Source organism: Caretta caretta, chromosome 6 (genome assembly GCF_965140235.1).
Source record: "Caretta caretta isolate rCarCar2 chromosome 6, rCarCar1.hap1, whole genome shotgun sequence".
Classification (NCBI taxonomy): Eukaryota; Metazoa; Chordata; order Testudines; family Cheloniidae; genus Caretta; species Caretta caretta.
In genome coordinates, this window is record NC_134211.1 from 98,372,388 (window position 1) to 98,392,463 (window position 20,076).

Sequence of the window (20,076 nt, forward strand, 5' to 3'; positions counted from 1 at the left end):
CCCAATTTTTGGCCCAGAATGGCCCCCTTAAGGATTGAACTCACAACCCTAAGTTTAGGGGGCCAATGTTCAAACCACTGAGAGCTATCCTTCCCCCAAAAGTACCTGTGTGAATCCCATCCTTAGCTGATTGGGATACAGGGTTTTTTTAAATGTTGATTTAAAATCGGCCAATTTAGCAAGGAAGGAAACTTCCTGAATAGGCAACTGGGCAACTTGACTCAGAATTGAAATAAAATGGATATTTCCACCCCGTTTCCGTTTTTTTGTTTTTAAACGGAGGTTACCCGTGTCTGGGAGCCGGGCAGGCGTAACAGAAGGCAGGCGGAGAGCAGGGATGGGGCGCTCAGCGGCGACGGGGAGGCTCTGCGCAGAGGCGACCTGTGGTGGGCAGAGCAGCCGTCCCCGGCGCTCTGTAGAGGGCCGAGAGGGGTGGGCTTAGTCCCGGCGTGTGCTGTTCCTGGGCGGCCCGGCAGAGGGCGCAGCAGGCGGAGGCCGCGCTCTCTCTGCCGGCCCGGCCTGTGGTGGTAGCGGCGGCGGCCCGGAGCTCCTCAGACATTGCGACCATGGAGATCGGCACCGAGATCAGCCGCAAGATCCGGGTGAGAGAGAAGGGGGCCGTGGGGCCCCGGGCAAGGCGCTGGCGAACCCAGCTCCCCCCGCTCGCCGTGTTCCCGGGGGGGTGCGGCCCCGGGCCCCTCTCGCGCTGCAGCCGCTGAACAGGGCCGCAGGCTGGTGCCACGGGCCGGGCACCCCGCCGTGCGCTAACGAGCCCCGGGCCCAGCTGTGAACCGTCCGCCGGGGTCCACGTCCAACCCGCTCGCCGACGTGCGCGCGCGCCCAGCGGGGAGAGGGGGCAGGCGACGAGGGAATGGCCAGGGAGTGAGAACAGGTGGCGAGAGGCCCAAATCACAGCCCCCGCCTGCCCCCCCCGACACCCCGCTTCCATCGGGGTTTGGAATCCGACCCCACATCCAGATCCGAACTGTGCCGCCAAAGCCGGCTCTGGAAGGGGCCGAACCGACCTCCAAACATCCCCGCACTCGGGGAGGCCGAACTCTGGCTCTGAATGATGCAGCTTGAGCCCAACACTAGTATACACCAACCTGATTCAAAAATCATGAGGTAGATTCTCTTCCCTTCCTCCCGCCCCCGTCATGAGATTGGTTTAAAAATGAGATTTTTTTTAAAAAAAGGGTTTCTTCTTACTGTTTGTTTTATTGGGGGAGGAGGGTGTTCACGTTTTCCAGTGTTTCTCTGCAATTATGAAGGGCTTGGAAAATTAAAAACATAAATGGAGATTTTCAAGTAATCTCATTACTCAAGGAGCTAGGGATACCGGAGATACTGGTGATTACATCATGAGAGTTGTCAACACTGCCTCTCCCCTTGGAAGTTTGCTTTGCAAATAGTGGAAAAGAGGAAAAATAAGCTCAACACCTGTACAAGATCTGTGTTAGTGGTGTTGACAAACACATTTTAGCAACCAACATTCTTTCAGAGTTTGGGTATTAGTTATATCCAGTGTTCCTTAACTTAAATGCAATACTCTTAATTTATTTTCTTTTTGTAGGGTGCTATAAAGGGAAAATTGCAGGAGCTGGGGGCTTATGTCGGTAAGTTTTATTCTGTTTAATAGCTTTATTTAGGCTCATTGTAGTTAAAGGTGGAAAACCCCTGCTAGTTTGTGTCTGTCCCCTGCAAGAGTATAAGGTAGTTTCCTCCCATGACAGTGTGTGGGGTACTGCACTGACTTTAGCTATTTATTTTAGTGTAACAATAGTTCACAAGTTGATATAGTGCTCCACTGGAAGCAACTCTGAGAAAGGCTTCAATCCTGTGTCTGGATTTATACTTACAAACTCCGGCACTCACCTGGAGCACAGTTGAAGTCCATGGGGAATGGGCTACATGGGTGTAAGGATCACATGCCATTGGGTGATCAAGCCCAAAGGTTGTAGCTGGGTCCGAAATTAATCCTGCCACCTATTTAAATGTGTCAGATGGGTAATTACATTTACAGGTTTACCCAAAGTGGTTATGAAAGGATGCCCCATCATTTTCTCAGCCCATCATGTCTGAAGAGGATGAGCTCATAATTTCTCCTTGCAAGTCTTCTCTTTAATTTGTTTGTCAGCCCCACTGTATATTTGGTCATTCAACCATGCAACCTGGTTGTCTTCTTTGATTCTGCTCTTTCCTTCTCACTGTTACCTTTCGGTTCTCTGGTCTCCCAATTATATAGCTTCTTTTTCAAAAATATCTCTGAAATCAGTTCTTTCTTTTTTCTAGAGCCAAAATGTTATTAGTACTCAAGTAATCTCTGGTGTTAATTACTGCAAATGAGGAAGTTAGTTAACTAGAAATTAAAGGGTATAATGCCCAAAGTGAAATCCCTGCAAGCTTCACGGGAACTTTTTAAAGACACCATAATAGAGGCTCAAATTAAATGTATACCCAAATTAAAAAACACAGTAAGAGAACCAAAAAAGTGCCACCAGGGCTAAACAACAAAATAAAAGAATCAGTTAGAGGCAAAAAGGTATTCTTTAAAAAGTGGAAGTTAAATCCTATTGAAGAAAATAGAAAGGAGCAAAAGGCCAAAAAGAACGTGAAGAACAGCTAGCCAACTCAAAAAGTAACAGCAACATTTTTTTAAGTAGATCAGAAGCAGGAAACCTGCTAAACAATCAGTGGGGCTACTGGAGGATTGAGATGCTAAAGGAGCACTCAAAGAGGATAAGGCCATTGTGGAGAAACTAAATGAATTCTTTGTATTGGTCTTCATGGTTGAGTATGTGAGGGAGATGTGACGGGTTGGATCACAGAAAACCCCTTGGTAACTACCACCTGATGTACTTTGACTACCTCTGAGTCTGTTTTCCCTACCAGCTTAGGACTTCAGTGCCCTGCCTGGTTTGAGCCAGATACACTTGCCTGCTACAAACCCAGACCCAGGTCTGAACTACGTTCCCTAAAAGCTGCAGGCTTAACTGAAAACAGCTTAAGAAGTGTTCCTGTCTCCAACACTCAGATGCCCAGCTCCCAATGGGGACCAAACCCCAAATAGGTCTGTTTTACCTTGTATAAAGCTTATATAGGATAAACTCATAAATTGTTCAGCCTCTATAGCACTGATAGAGAGAGATGCACAGATGTTCCCCTCCTACCCCCCCAGGTATTAATACATACTCTGGGTTAATTAATAAGTAAAAAGTGGTTTTATTAAATACAAAAAGCAGGATTTAAGTGGTTCCAAGTAATAACAGACAGAACAAAGTGAATTACCAAGCAAAATAAAATAAAACACGCAAGTCTAAACCTAATACAGTAAGAAAGTGATTACAGATGAAATCTCACCCTCAGAGATGTTCCAGTAAGCTTCTTTTAGAGACTAGCCTCCTTCTAGTCTGGGTCCAGCAATCACTCACACCCTTGTGGTTACTGTCCTTTGTTTCAGTTTCTTTCAGGTATCCTTTGAGGGTGGAGAGGCTATCTCTTGAGCCAGCTGAAGACAAAATGGAGGGATCTCCCAGGGGCTTAAACAGACTTTCTCTTGTGGGTGGAGACCCCTTCCTTTCTCCTATCCAGAATTCAGCTCCAAGATGGAGTTTTGGAGTCACATGGGCAAGTCACTTGTCCATGCATGACTGAGTTCCTTACCAGCCAGGCCACATTCCTGGGAAAGCTCAGATGTGGATTGACGTCTCCAAGTTCATTGTTTGGACAGTTACTGAGAATAGTCTTTTCTCAGGAAGCTGACCAACTGCTTCACCGAGGCTACTTAAAATTAAACAAGTACATAGCCAATATTCATAACTTTGAATACAAAAATGATACATGCATACAAATATGATGAATATATCCAGTGGATCATAATCTTTACAGAGATATGTTACATGGCATATCTAGCATAAAACATATTCCAGTTATGTCATATATACATTCATAAGCATAATCCCATAAAGCATTATGGGGTGCAATGTCACAGGAGATTCCTCAACCTGAGCCATTCTTTTTAGGTGACAAATCTGAGGAACTCTCCCAAATTGAGGAGTCAGTAGAGGAGGTTTTGAAACAGATGGATAAATTAAACAGTAATAAATCACCAGGACCAGTTGGTATTCACCCAAAAGTTCTGAAGGAACTCAAATGTGAAATTGCAGAACTACGAACTGTGGTATGTAACCTATCATTTAAATCCACTTCTGTAACAGATGACTGGAGCATAGGTAATGTGATGCAAATTTTTTAAAAAAGACTCCAGAAGTGATCCTGGCCATTACAGACCAGTAAGCCTTACTGCAGTACAGGGCAAATTGGTTGAAACTATAGTAATGAACAGAATTGTCAGACACATAGATAAACACAATTTGTTTGGAGAAGAGTCAATATGGTTTTTGTAAAGGAAAATCATGCCTCACCAATCTACTAGAATTCCTTGAAAGGGTCAACAAGCATGTGGACAAGGGGGATCCAGTGGATATAGTGTACTTAGATTTTCAGAAAGCCTTTCACAAAGGTCCCTCACCAAAGACTCTTAAAGTAAGCTGTCATGGGATAAGAGGGAAGGTCCTCTCCTGGATTGGTAACTGGTTAAAAGATAGGAAACAAAAGGGTAGGAATAAATAGTCAGTTTTCAGAATGTAGAGAGGTAAATCGTGGTATCCCCAGGGGTCTGTACTGGGACCAGTAATATTCAACATATTCATAAATGATCTGGAAAAAGGGGTAAACAATGGGGTGGCGAAATTTGCAGATGATACAAAATTACTCAAGATAGTTAAGTCCCAGGCAGACTGTGAAGAGCTACAAAAGGATTTTACAAAACTGGGTGACTGGGCAACAAAATGGCAGATGAAATTCAATGTTGATAAGTGCAAAGTAATGCACATTGGAAAACATCATCCCAACTATACATATAAAATGATGGGATCTAAATTAGCTGTTACCACTCAAGAAAGAGATCTTGGAGTCATTGTGGATAGTTCTCTGAAAACAAGCATTCAATATGAAGCGGCAGTCAAACAAGCTAACAATGTTGGGAATCATTAGGAAGGGGATAGATAATAAGACAGAAAATATCATATTGCCTTTATATAAATCCATGGTATGCCTAGATCTTGAATACTTCATGCAGATCTGGTCAGCCAATATCAAAAAAGATACAGAAAAAATTATTAGGGATATGGATCAACTGCCATATGAGGAGAGATTAATAAGACTAGGACTTTTCAGCTTGGAAAAGAGACGACTAAGGGGGAATATGATAGAGGTCTATAAAATCATGACTGGTGTGTAGAAAGTAAATAAGGAAGTGTTATTTACTTCTTCTCCTAACACAAGAACTAGGGGTCACCAAATGAAATTGATAGGCAGCAGGTTTAAAAGAAACAAAAGGAACTATTTATTCACACAACACATAGTCAACCTGTGGAACTCTTTGCCAGAGGATGTTGTGAGGGCCAAGATGATAACAGGGTTCAAAAAATAACTAAATAAGTTCATTGAAGATAGATCCATCAATGGCTATTAGCCAGGATGGACAGGGATGGTGTCCCTAGCCTCTGTTTGCCAGAAGCTTTGTCATCCTCACCTCAGTCCCTGGAAAAATCATGGAGCAGGTCCTCAAGGAATCAATTCTGAAGCACTTAGAGAAGAGGAAAGTGATCAGGAACAGTCAGCATGGATTCACCAAGGACAAGTCATGCCTGACTAATCTAATTGCCTTCTATGACAAGATAACTGGCTCTGTGGGTGAGGGGAAAGCAGTGGACGTGTTATTCCTTGATTTTAGCAAAGCTTTGACACAGTCTCCCACAGTATTTGTGCCAGCAAGTTAAAGAAGTATGAGCTGGATGAAAGGACTATAAGGGGGATCGAAAGCTGGCTAGATTGTCTGGCTCAGTGGGTAGTGATCAATGGCTCCATGTCTAGTTGGCAGCCGGTATCAAGTGGAGTGCCCCAAGGGGTGGTCCTGGGGCCGGTTTTGTTCAATATCTTCATAAATGATCTGGAGGATGGTGTGGCTTCCACCCTCAGCAAGTTTTCAGATGACACTAAACTGGGAGGAAGGGTAGATACGTTGGAGGGTAGGGATAGAATACAGAGGGACCTTGACAAATTAGAGGATTGGGCGAAAATAAATCTGATGAAGTTCAACAAGGACAAGTGCAGAGTCCTGCACTTAGGATGGAAGAATGCCATGCACCCCTACAGACTAGGGACTGAATGGCTAGGCAGCAGTTCTGCAGAAAAGGACCTAGGGGTTACAGTGGACGAGAAGCTGGATATGAGTCAACAGTGTGCCCTTGTTTCCAAGAAGGCCAGTGGCATTTTGGACTGTATAAGTAGGGGCATTGCCAGCAGATCAAGGGACGTGATCGTTCCTCTCTGTATGGCTGTTCTTCTGTAACCCCCTCTTCCATTGTCTCTCCCCACCAGCTAGTTCATTCAAAAGACAGCTACCAAGATAATCTTTACAATGGCTCCCGTTCTTCTGAATTATGTTCAAGCTTCTCATTTTATTGAAAGGTCTCTGGACCCACCTACATCTCTGTCCATGTATTATCTTACCTTCTGTCTACACTCAAGTTGTGGTCCTTTGTCGTCATTTCTCGCTCCTGATTTTACACTTTCTTTCATGTTGCCCTTAATGCTTGGAACAGCCTTCCAGTTAATATTTGCCTCCATTTCTTCCTTTAGAAAACCAAAATCCTCCCTACTTCTTGAGCCATTTTTACTATTCTGAGCATAGACCATTCTGTATGTGTACATTTTTATTCCGATTTGTGTCTATTTGTGCCATTCTGTTAGGTTTTCTGTAAAAAGACTTGTTTTTGGTTTTTTAAAGTTATTTATAATGTAGAAATAACTGTTAATGGAAAATCTCACAACATAGGAAACTAAAGAGAAGAAAAAATATTCTAAAATGCTAATCCAGAATTTTTCAAAATATACCTAAATCTCACATTTGTACAGATCCCGAAGTTTTTCAGCAAGGGAGTAACTTCCATACATTTTGGTAAGAGACTAGGGGACTGTGAACAGTAATGTCTTACTCTGGAATGGTTCACAAAGTATTAGCACAGGGCTGAAATGATATCTTACGAACTTTAACAACTGCTGTTGCAGTATATGAATTTAACGGCTGTAGTCACACAAACTGTCACATTCTCCTCTGTACATTTGACAATATAAGAGAAAATGTAATTCTGTTCAGTTATGCTTTGATTCCACTTTAAGACTTCCTCCTTTTTTCTCTGATTTGTTTCCTTAGGCCCTGATACTGTAAAGGCTTATGCATATGCTTGATTGTAAAGTCTTCGGGGCATGGACTGTCTGCTGCTCTGTAGAGTCCTAGTAAAATGGGGCCCCACTCTTGATTTGTTCTAAGGCACTACTGTAATAAACATGTTAAATACAAATATGCTTGACCTTACACGCTGTGAGTAGTCTCTCTGAAGTCAGACAACTCACAGTAGAAAGTTAAGCACATAAATAAGTCACTTGAAGATTGGGGCCTTGATTTTTATTTATTTATTTATTTAAATAAAGAATGGATGTACCATTATTAAGGTTAAGATTTAGTCATAGGTATTTTTAGTAAAAGTCATGGACAATAAACAAAAATTCATGGCCCATGACCTGTCCATGAGTTTTACTATAGGCACCCCTTACTAAATCTTAACCCCGGGGCGTGGGTGCACTAGGGGGCCCCCGGGGCCAACCCCACTTGCTGCTGTAGCTGCAGAATTTCATGGAGATCGTGGAAAGTCACGGAATCCATGACTTCCGCGACCTCCCTGACAAACTTGTAGCCGTAGCCACTATTTCCTCTCAGCAGCGTTCCCCACCACTCCCTCAAATAAAGATAGGTAAGGAGCAGTTCTGAATTGGATTATCTTCAGTAAACATTATTGGTTTTCTTTTACATTTAGTGACAACGGTAGCTTTGGGGTTGCGCAGCATTGTTAAGTGTCATCAAAATAAAAAAGGGTACATCTAATCCTCTTCATAAAGTCATTCAGAATGCTGCTGCTGTTTTAATAATCTAATATTTTGAAATGTAAGGCACTGTAGAGAATTGCAAAGTGCTTTATACATAGTAAGGAATGAAAGTAAGACATTGTTTCATTGATATTCATCTGAAATGAACAATAGTTTGTTTTTAATCTTGCATTTTAATCTTTTAATCTCTCAATCAGGCCCTGATTGAACAAAGCACTTAAAAATGTATGTAACTTCAAGTGATTTAATTGGCACTGCTGACATGCCTAGTTATGCACGAGTTGAAGTGTTTTGCTGAATCCAGACCCTAATGTTCTTACCATTCCCCCATGAAGTATATAGTGTCTATCTATGCTTATTCATTTTTTTTAAGATGGAATTTTTGAAGTTAATAGGTAAAGGTTTGTCTGTAAATTTTATGCATAAATCAGAAAGGAAATTTCTTTATTTCAGGGACATGTTTTCCACAACTTCCTGCAGCTCCCGTTGGCCGGGAACTGTGAACCACGGCCACTGGGAGCTGCAGGGGGCAGTACCTGCAGACAGTCAATGCAAACAAAATGTCTCTTGGCCCGCCAGCGGATTTCCCTGATGGGCCACATGCCAAAAGTTGCCGACCCTTGCTCTATTTGGTTGCTTTTCCTGAAGGAGAAAGTCCTTTTGCAGTATAGGGCTTTTATCTTAAATATTTGAATAAATGAGAAACGTATACTATGAGTGTTTAAATTAAAGGCCATAATATACAAATGTGATATCAAAATGACATTGTTCATATGTTTATCATGTATGTGTGACTCACTTGCTCTTTTAAAATTTTACTGTAGTCTTTAATTTGGGTTCTGGTGGAGTTGACAATCTTATGTGCTTTAGCCATATCTGAAGCTTGTTGTATTTCAGAGGAAATGGAAAACTTGTCCACGAAAAGCTTGCTTATTCATTTGCTTATCAGATAATCTATTTGTTGTGCTGTCATAAGTAGGTATGTCTGACATACCGGGATGCAGTCCAGACCAGTGATGGGCTGTCTCATCCCTGTCCTACAACCGTTACTCCTGGGGGAATACTGCGCATGTTCAGAATTTATGTCCCCCTGCAGATTTCTTTGCTTCCCCGCAGAAAAATAACTTTCTGACAGGGAAGCAAAGGGAAGCCACAAGAGCAGTCATGTGACTCGCCCCGGCAGTATGTTTTGTGTGCCCAGGGCAGCCGATAGAGAGGTAAATCACTGTGGGGCAGGGGGCAGGATTGGGGAAGACCCAGCCGGTGGCTCCTACCCTGCACTGGGCTCAGCTGCTAGTCCCGGCTGGGCTGGGGAGGACAGGACTTCCTCTTCCCCTGCATGGCATCTGGGGCTTTGTCAGACCCACTCCCAGATTTCTCCATCGGTTGTAGGAAGCTCTGCAAACTCCCCTCCTGCCTGCGTCTTCTCCCCCACCCCCGGCGCATCCTGCACCCATCACTCCTCAGCTGCAGGGGGAGGGATCACTGTACAGGGAGCTACTCCCCCATCCATCCAACCCCTACTGCATCCAGAACCCCTCATACCCAGAGCCTCACGCCGAGCCTCCCCCTCGCACCCATAACCCCCCCAATAAGACCCTACCCCCGCACTACCTTGATGAGCCACCCACACCCAGATCCCCACCGTACCGAACTCCAACCAGCTGCACCTGGATCCCCACTCCCCTGGCATCTGGACCCCACCACTGAACCCCCCACACCCACCCTACTGATGTCTATCCCCCCACACCCAGACACACACCCCGAGCCCCAACCACCTTCACCTGGACCCCTTTGCAGAGTCCCATTAGTGTTGCACCCAGAACCCCCCAACAAGCCTCTGTGCATCCAAATTCTTCCCCCCGCACCCGGACCCCACTGAGCCACCTGCACCCAGGTTGCCCCACACAGAACCTTCTAAATCCACACCTGGATCCATCCCCGCTAAGCCCTTCCGTAATTGGATCCTGCCTTGCTGAGCCTGCTTGCCCACACCTGGTGCACTTGGCATGGACGGGCATGGCCCTGGGGTGTTTCTGGGGCGGGCCTGGTCCTTGCGCTGTGTCAGGGTTGGGTGCAGCCTCACCACTGAGTCTGTGTCCCGGGAGGAAGCTGGGAGGAAGCACAGTGATCTCCCACCTCTGTGCAGTCAGTGGCCTGTGCTTCCCAATGCCATGCTGGAGCCTCCACATTTATTTGACAAATAAAATTTGCGGAATTTTGCAGAATTTTAAAATATTGTGTGCAGAATTTATATTTTTTTGGCACAGAATTTTTAATTTTTTCATGCAGAATGCCTTCAGGAGTAAACCTTGAGTGCCGCATAATACCTTGCTTATAGTAGCTCCAACCTAGGCTGCTCACAAATGGCCTTCCAGCATGCAGGTCTCACCATGAGTCTCTGTACAGCTGCAGCCTGCTAGCCACACTTGGGTTTCACTCTAGCTCTTACCAACCTGAGTTATACTGCAGAGTATCAGAGTATTCCTCAGCACACTCCCAGTCCTGGATTCCTCCCCCCGCCCCCCAAAATGTGTCTTGTACTGCACAGCCCTCTCCCGAACAGTGCACATTAATTCCGTCATTCCTTTAAGGAATAATACAAGTTTACCACCTTAAATGGAGTTACTCAGATACTTCAATTTAAATACTGGATTAGCTAAATCAAGTTTATTAACTACAAAGAGAGAGTTTTAAGTGAGTACAAGCAATGAGGCATAAAAGTCAGTAATGGTTACAAGAAAATAAGATAAAAATGCTTTCTGGTGCCTAGTTTAACAGATTTTAAAAATTTTATTAACGCTAATGTTAAAATTACATAATACACAGGTTGCGAAAAGAGTGACTGTACATCTAGGTATAGTGCTTGGATTATCCACAAATACAAAATTTGTTTTTAAAAGTCATATGGTACATACATAACATAATCAGCAATAACCCAGATTTAGGTGAATAATTTTAAGAATACAGTTTAGATCAGGGGTGGCCAACCTGTGGCTCTGGAGCCACGTGCGGCTCTTCAGAAGTTAATATGCGGCTCCTTGTATAGGCACTGACTCCGGGTCTGGAGCTACAGGCGTCAACTTTCCAGTGTGCTACAGGGTGCTCACTGCTCAACCCTTGGCTCTGACACAGGCCCTACCTCCACTCCACCCCTTTCCGCCCCCTCCCCTGAGCCTGCCATGCCCTCACTCCTCTCCCTCTCTCCCGAGAGCCTCCTGCACGCCACAAAACAGCTGATCGGGAGGGAGGGGGAGGCACTGATCAGCGGGGCTGCCGGTGGGCGGGAGGTGCTGGAAACGGGGTGTGGGGGAGCTGATGTGGGGGCTGTTGGCGTATTACTGTGGCTCTTTGGCAATGTACATTGGTAAATTCTGTCTCCTTCTCAGGCTCAGGTTGGCCACCCCCAGTTTAGATATTAGACTCACAGCAAATTTTCTTACCATATGCTTCCAACAGCATTACTGACCAAACTTTCAGGTCAGGATTCCTCCCCCAGAGTCCAATGCCTGCTTCTTTTGTCTTCTCAGGTGCAAAGAGTGAGACGGACAGGGAGAGAGAGGAGAGGAGCTTTGGAGTATTTGCCCCTCCTCTTTATAGTTTCAGTCCCTCTTTGAAAAGCATTTCCAGTTGAGAACTGAGAGACTGGGGTCTGATGGACCAGGGAGACCTCATGCTGTTTCTTTTCTAAGATGCAGGTTTCTTTGTCCTTGCCCCCCTTTCTTGCCAAAGAGTGATCACTGGATAGGGGATGGCCCATCAGCTTTGTTGACACCTGGCTGGGGCGTCTGCGTGCCCTTTGTCTTTGAAAAACTGGTTTAGCTACTCCCCAGATTTATCTGGGAAACACACTTCAGTCATGATTTCATCTTATGTTCATAACTTTACACATGATTTTCCTAGATGCATTTTACAATGATATTACTGATCAGCAAGTTAGGAGTTTTCAAATGATACCTCACAAGGCATGCCTTGTACAAAGATTATTACAATAGCGTATAGGGTGTGAATACAGGGGTGCATTCCATCACAATATGTCAAACATAGAAGGGTTTTGGTGAAGCAACTTCATGGGCTACATGTAGTGTTGTCAGTGATGCAGATTTTTTTATTGCAAAAAAGAGAACCTTGAAAGCTTTTGATTTTACAAGAAAATTCGCAAGTAATTACCAATTAGTTTAAACAAATCTGTTTGGCCATGATTTTGCTATTCTCTTGCTACATTCTGTGCTTCCTGTTTAATGGAAATCTTTATTTCAAGGAGTTTATAGTAAAACTGGAGAAATATTTTGATGTCTTCTTTTTCTCTGCCTCTTTTGTGCATCTACTGTACTTTGAAAATCTTATAGAAATGTCATTGTTAATTACAAAGTTGCTTTGAAAAATAATAACGTATTATTTTTTCTTCCAATTAGATGAAGAGCTCCCTGATTATATTATGGTCATGGTGGCCAACAAGAAGAGTCAGGAGCAGATGACAGAGGACCTTTCCCTTTTCCTAGGAAACAACACTGTCAGGTTTACTGTATGGTATGTTTGTGATCTACATTTTCCATGAACCTTACTTCTAATAATTATTTTGTAACTGCATTCTTTATATGCGACTTGAGAATATAAGAAATTACACATTTTGTCATTATGCAAGTAAAGTTTGATCAGTTAATTTTTTCTTGTGCATGAAGTGATGCAATATAGTAACTGATAATTTTTAAAATTATTACTTGTAGCTTGCCAGTATTCAGGCAGTGGTAACACTAACATTAACACACACACATACACACACACACACACACGCACACACCAGTTAGAGACTGAGGTATTGATATTCTCCTTTTGTCCATTTTTCCAGCTGAACTGTTCTGAAATGTTCAAAATAAATTAGGAGTCTATTTAGACATGGGTTAGCAAAACTGAGTTTCAAACATCTGAATGCCATCAAGGGAGTTGCCCTCAGAAAATTATTACTGCAAAATTATATAAGAACTAGAGAACATTACACAGTGCAGTCATATCTGGTTATGGTAGATGTATTTGGTAAACTTCCCTTTTATTCAGATTAACACAGTTTCAGTTAGAGATATTGATATTGTGTAGGCATTATAGGTATGCAGTGTGGTAGCCGTGTTGGTCACAGGATATTAGAGAGACAAGGTGAGTGAGGTAATATCTTGTATTGGACCAACTTCTGTTGGTGAGAGACACACAACCGACTTCTTCCACAAACTCTGCAACATTAAGAACCTCCCTCAGAACATCATTCTTGCCACCATGGATGTCACTTCCCTATATGCCAATATCCCTCACTGTGATGGCATAGCTGCCTGCCTTGAAATATTTTCAAGACAATGGACAACCCTCAGATATCTACCCCAAACACATCACCAAATTCATCCATTTATCTTCACCCATGACAATTTTCCATTCAACAACACCATGCATTGTCCAAACCATGGGAACATCCATGGGTGCCAAGATGGCTTTCCAATATGTCACCCACTTTGTGTTCCTCCTTAAAGAAGAATTTCTGAGCAAATGCACCATGATACAAGTGATATACCTCAGATACATCAATGATAGATTTCCACCACAACATTAAAAATCAGCACCTGTCCACTAAACTCTTTCTGGAACGGTCCCACACTAGCATTAACTTCCTGGACACCATAATCAGCTTCAGCAGTGGAACCCTACAGACAACCATATACAAGAAACCCATGAATCACCACATCTATCTTCATAGCGCAAGTAACCACACCAAGAAATCTGTTATCTAGAGCCAGGCACTCAGATACCACAGAATATGCTCCAAGGCGAAAGTCCAGGATATACACCTTAACACATTTCAAACTGTCTTCACCAAACAAGGGCACTCCACCAGAGAAGTAGATCTGGTCAATCATGGAATGGGCCACCCAGATACCCTGAGAGACTGCACACCCCTAGTTATCACCTACCAACCCACACTGGAACCCATATGAGTATAGCGAAACCGCTAAAACCCATACTCAATGAGGACCTCACCCTGAAAGAAATCTTTCCAGAACCCCCTCTTCTGACCTTCAAACAACCTCCCAGCCTCTCCAAGCTCCTCATCAAAAGCAAACTCCCCATAGACCAAAATGCACCAGCTCAAAGTGGCACCAGACCCTGCCAGAGCAACAGATGCAAAACCTGCAGACATATCTCCACTGTTGCCATGATCAGCACCCCCCACAACACACCTTTCAAGATCCATGGGTCCTACACATGTCTATTATAACACGTGGTGTACCTCATCCAATGCACTCAATGCCCCAATAACAACTATGTAGGTGAAACCAAACAATCACTATGCTCTCGAATGAACTCTCATAGAAAAATGATAAAAGACCAAAAAAAACCTGTTCTCTGTGTGTGAATACTTTTCACAAAGCGGTCACTCTATATCAGACCTATCAGTCTTCATGTTCAAAGGAAACTTGCACAATGCTTTCAAAAGACAAGCCTGGGAGCTTAAATTCATGAGTGTGCTAAACACTAAAAATCATGGACTGAACAGAGACACTGGATTTATGGCTTATTACAACAATCTATAACCAGCAACCCTCCCCCAGCTGCCGCTCCCTTCCTCTTCCCCTTATGACTGGAGTGGTGTTAACAGGTCACTTCAGCTTGAATGGTCCCTTGAAATATGTGTTAACTACTTGTGCTAAACAATCTGTTCCAGACCTGAAGAAGAGCTCTGTGTAGGGCTATGTCTGCATTATAGCCTATGTCGGCATAACTTACGTTGCTCAGGGATGTGAAAGAACCACCCTCCTGAGTGACATAAGTTACACTGACACAAGCGCCAGAGTGGACAGCGCTATATCGGCGGGAGACCTTCTCCCACCGACATAGCTACTGCCGCGCATGGAGGTTGTTTTATTATGCTGACGGGAGTGCTCGCTCCTGTGGGCATAGAGCGTCTTCGCCAGACGCGCTGCAGCTATATAAGTACAGCTGTGCCACTGCAGTCCTGTACATATAGGCATGGCCTAAGTTCATAAGCCTGTCTCTCTCACCAACAGAAGTTGATCCACTGAAAGGTATTACTTCACCCACCTTGTCTCTCACGACATTATAGGAACATAGGAATTGCCAAATCAGGGCAGATGATTGGTCCATCTACTTCTGTATTCTTTCCTTGGCAACAGCTGTAGATGCTTCAAAGAAAGGTGCAAACTGCCTCCCCTAATGACTCCAAAACCTCATGATGAACAATTATGAAAAAACCTGCCCATCAGGGAAATATCTTCCAAAGTCCTAGGAGCTATGGATACTTTATACCCTGAAACATGACAGTATGAATCCCTCATAACTTTTGTCCTGTCTAATGTAACACTAGGGAGGCTTACTGTCTTCACCTTTCATTAAATTTAGGTTTGAATGGTTTTAAAATTTGATAACATTTAAAGGGGTGTTGGGTTAATTTAGGAGCTTTCCAACTTTGAAAGTTTCAATTTTTTCCACGGGTAAACTGACTTCTGAATTTTTTTTACCTACTATAGTTTAAAGTAACACTTAATATTTTAATTGAAATAAAATAAAATATTACAGTTCTGGGTTTTTGTTTTTTTTTTGAATTTGCTTTTTGCCTTTGGCAGCAGTTTGTTTATTGTCACTTTCACTGTTTCTCCTGTAAATTAGTCAGTTTCCCCTTTTGTTGCTATAGGCCATTCATACAGCAACAGGACAGGAGAAAAACATTTTAAAAGATGGGGAAAATGTGATTGTAAAAACACAACAATTTACACGAGGAACTGAAAGGCAGGTGTAGTACCTGGAACTAATTTATAATTTTTAATTGACTAGATATCAACACGACAATGTCCCTTTACAGGACGTTGCTGGCATGTATTGCTTTTCATTTATTTTAGGCAGGTGTAGAGGTGAGATGGGGGGGGGGGTGTCACATGTCCCACCCAGATTTTTGTGAGCACCGTGGTGCCTTTGTGTGGCTTTACTCGGCCTGCTGCGGGAAGGGAAGCTCTCTCCTTCTCATGCTGCACCGTCTTCCCTCCTCCCCTTCCTTCCCCCTCCCCTCGTCCGGCACATTTCCAGTTCGCTTGGCCCTTCTCCCCAACAGCGGGCCCAGGTGGTGAGTGGAGGGGGTGGGACGGGTGCTACCTCTCCTGCTGGGTGAGGGTGGCTGCTCTGGGTCGCTGTCTCTGGAGCTGGTGGGGTTGTCTGCCCTGGCCCAGGGAGATGGGGCTGGAAGGTTCCTGTACTAAGAGGCAACACATGGGTCAGTCACATACCTGTTGAGGGCACAATTTAAAGATTGTGGGTATGTGTCGCCTCTGCATGCTTGTCAGAAACAGAAGAAAAGAGCATACAATTTATTGTTTTTTGAAAAGTATACACACTTGTACATGCTCATTTATTCCCTATTGTGGCATGCCTGAACAGTTTGTGGGTTTGGGTGTTTTTGTCATTTTATCAGTCACACATCTGTGTGTCTTGCATCCAGTGGCTACATGAATCAATTAGAAAACAAAATAGATACTGTCAAATGTGGAGGTTAGTTCCATTACTGGAACTTGTTCTTCATAGCATCTTTTAGCTAGATTATATCCCAGAATGTATTATTAAATATGACAGAACATTTTAATACTTTGAAGGTGAATAAATTAAATTAAATCATTTACTCATAAGACCAGTAATGAGGTGAGGAGAGAAATTATTCTTCAGTGTAGGACAATATATCAAGATACATAAATTTTTAGATGTACTGCCTGTTTTGACAATGTCCTCTAAATTATTAAAGGAATGAGAGTACTGTAACTTAATCAGGTAACTCAGGTTTCTGGATCTGTTTGTGAATATAAATTTACTTCACAGCAAATATTTTGTCAAATATTGAAATACATTGTGATTAAAAATAACTGAAAAGATGAAGATTAAATGAAATGTATCCAATGACAATCCAGAAATATGATGGGAAAAATTAAAATGGTAAATCCAGGAAACCTACAATTTTAAACATTGTTCTTATGCTTCCAGTCTTTGTTCTCACCAAAATGGATTTCTCTTAGATTTCAATACCAATCCTTTGTAGGGCATTCCCAAGTATAATGTATACCTCTAGTGTATAATTCTGATTCTGCTATAAAAAGTTTCACAGCACTGCCGTGACAGAGCTGTGGCTCAGTTTAAAGGTTTGTCAGCTCTTTTCTGACCAGGGCGGAGGCCTGGTCTACACTAGAAAATGAGTTCGGTTTAACTGCATCAGTCAGGGTCGTGAAAAATCAACCCCTCAGAGTGGCATAATTAAACCAACCTAAATCTCAGAATAGACAGTGCTAGGTCAAGGGAAGAATTCTTCCCTTGACATATCTACTGCTTCTCTGGGAGGTGGATTACCTACACCAACAGGAGAATCCGTCCCGTCAGCATAGGTAGTGGCTGCACTGAAGCACTACAATGGCGCAATTGTGCTGTTGTAACGTTTTAAGTGTAGTCAAGGCCTGAGTGTCAGGTCTCACCTTTCCTTGTGTCCTGAGTGTGAAAGTTGATCCATGATGATCACATCAGCAGGACTCAGCTGACTCTGCTTTGGGAGTGTTCTAGTGAGAATGCATGCAAGAGGGATCACAAAGGCTTCCTTACTGCAAAAGTGTTACTCAATCTTTTTTTCTCCTAAATTTCAATGGAACTCTCTTAGGCTCCGAAATTATGAAGATGTCTAGTTGCAACTGAGTAGGTAGGGTTGAATTCTAAAATGAGCTAAAAATGGGGCATGCATTTCTGTTTTTCTCTCAAGGTAGGGCTTCAGTCTGTATGAAATTTTACACAGGATTGTTTTATTCCCTTGTAATTTTCTTTGTTGGTTTTACTTCATACATTTTTAATAGGAAGCCTTTGAATTTGGGCTCTAGCTGAAATTTTTCCTTGGCCGTGTTTCTTGACTTCTCTCTTTAAAAAACATTGTTTTACATATGCAACATTTGCTAGGGAAGTGGATCTTGCATCCATCAGGTGCACAAAGCACAGTATTTGATCTGTGTATACAAAACTGATTGATTGAGTCTGGGAGTGTACAGAGATTGATTGATTGATTTTGGGGTTGGATGTACATAGAGATGATTGTGTAAGTGGAAAGCAGGCTCACTCAAATGAGAGGCCTGTTGACATGAAAAATAAAACTTATAAACCTTGGCTGATTTTTGAATGGCTACTGTTCTGAAAGAGTTTAAATTACTCATCTCCTCATCTCTCTCTTTTTTTCAGGCTACATGGTGTGTTAGATAAACTTCGGTCTGTAACTACTGGTAAGTAAAGTTTTTCCAAGAAAGCAATAGCTTAGCTTTGGAAGCAGATATCAGTACTGTATTTTCTTATACTCATATATATATTTTGCCAGTTTTTAAAAAGTTCTTAATTGGCTGTATCATTAATATTTAATGTTTATGATGTCTGTGGCTCCTGGCTATGAAGAAAATTGTCATGTATGTTGCTTTTGGAATGAAGTAAATATGATCTTTTTAAGCAGGTCTTGCTGCTTTTTCAGTCCAGTGGTTTGCTTCTGAGGATTTCTGTAGAGGCCAGTTGTTCATTATCTTGTGGCTTTACAGTTGCACTTGCTGTATAATTGATTTACATAAGCTAAGTCACTGAACTTTGATGTAAGGGAGAGGTGCACCTGTCTTCACAGAACCTACTAGCCTAAAGTCTTCAGACTCTAACATCTTTGAGAGCAACTTGCCTTCCAGCAAAAGCAGTTCATGTGGGAGTGATGAGAGACGGCGTGAGGAAATCCTACCACCTCTTGCAGTCTCCAGCACTCGGGCTGAAAGAAATGACTCCAGAGTTTCAACCAGCTCACAAGAGCAGAGAGCTGCTGCTGCCCGGTAAGGCTTCTACCTGCTTATTGGCAAGAGCTCAGATTTCAGAGGATATACATCACTGGAATTGTTGTTTGGAAGAGAAGTAGGAAATAACTAGCTGATGAGACCAGAACAGGAGAATGGAGGCTTTTCCAGTCTCAAGCAGAAAAGGATTGCTACTGTGTGTTGCATAAAATAAATATTATACCTGAAAAGTTTACATCATGCTTCTTTATGCCATAAATGTTCTTATCTTAACTAAAACTAAAAGTAGATGTAAAGTCTGCCAGATTTTTTAAAAGAGCAAAATCTTGTTTTTTTATTTCTGCTTATATTTAAAGCGTTCTAAATTTTGTTTTTCAGGGATTCTTATCTGGCAGTTAGTTGAGACTTTGTAACCTCTTCTTTCACCAGGCAGTCTTATGAAGATGGATCTGCATCCCGCTTAATGTCAACAGTCAAGCCTTTAAGAGAGTTGGCGCCTTCTGAAGCTGTGATTGACATTAAACCTGAACCAGATGATCTCATTGATGAAGACTTAAATTTTGTGCAGGAGAATCCATTGTTGCCTCGGAAGAAAGCTGTTATAACTGTAACTTATGGATCTTCCCGTCCTACTGCTGAAATCTACAGACCACCAGCTAGCAGAAGCACGGACAGCCATATACACTTACAAAGATTGCCGCAGCAAGGCAGCCTACAGGGTGGTAGGCAGTTAGACATGGAAAGCTGCAGGTCTTTGGAAACAATCCCGCTATGTGATCCAGAAGCATTTGGCAGCTTAGCAGAAAGTTACAGGCCCACCTCCAAACTGAGCGCTGATAAAATAAGCAGTGAGGTTAGTATGCAGATCTAAACTATGTCTGTATTTGACACACACTCAACAAAGCCAAGTCACCTTGGATGACACCTAGGAGGGCATCTTGGCCGCAGTGAAGTCAATGGGAGTTTTGATGTAAGTTGCGCCAGGATTTCATCACTTTGGTCCACTGGCCAAAAACCAGTGTGCTTAACAAAAAAAACCCCCTCACAAATGGCTGACTAACTTGGTGATGTGGCATCTGTTTGGTGCTTTACTGACATGGAGTAATGAATTAGAACATTGTTGGCAGTGAACATATGGTAGGTAAGAATAATCATTTTAATCTCTAGGTTTTGGAATAGCTGTGTTCATGCATGAGTTCTTTGTAGATCTCCAGTTTGCCAGGTGTGGAATAAA

At 42.8% G+C, this 20,076-nt stretch overlaps 1 protein-coding gene across 3 annotated transcripts in view; it reads left to right on the forward strand.

The window, feature by feature from the left end:
• The first annotated feature begins 450 nt into the window (after positions 1 to 450).
• Positions 451 to 20,076, forward strand: part of ZC3H14 (zinc finger CCCH-type containing 14) — a 43,919-nt gene continuing 24,293 nt past the window's right edge. Inside the window, exons 1-7 of one of the 3 annotated variants that reach the window (XM_048854111.2) lie at positions 587 to 602; positions 1,574 to 1,616; positions 3,461 to 4,180; positions 12,426 to 12,540; positions 18,262 to 18,302; positions 18,686 to 18,881; positions 19,272 to 19,695. In XM_048854111.2, the coding sequence (XP_048710068.1) occupies positions 12,449 to 12,540; positions 18,262 to 18,302; positions 18,686 to 18,881; positions 19,272 to 19,695 (753 nt within the window). In that variant the 5' untranslated portion in view covers positions 587 to 602; positions 1,574 to 1,616; positions 3,461 to 4,180; positions 12,426 to 12,448. Of the gene's footprint in view, positions 603 to 971; positions 1,126 to 1,573; positions 1,617 to 3,460; positions 4,181 to 12,425; positions 12,541 to 18,261; positions 18,303 to 18,685; positions 18,882 to 19,271; positions 19,696 to 20,076 lie in introns of those variants that run through there. The other 2 variants (XM_048854110.2, XM_075129823.1) reach the window with 2 other exon arrangements.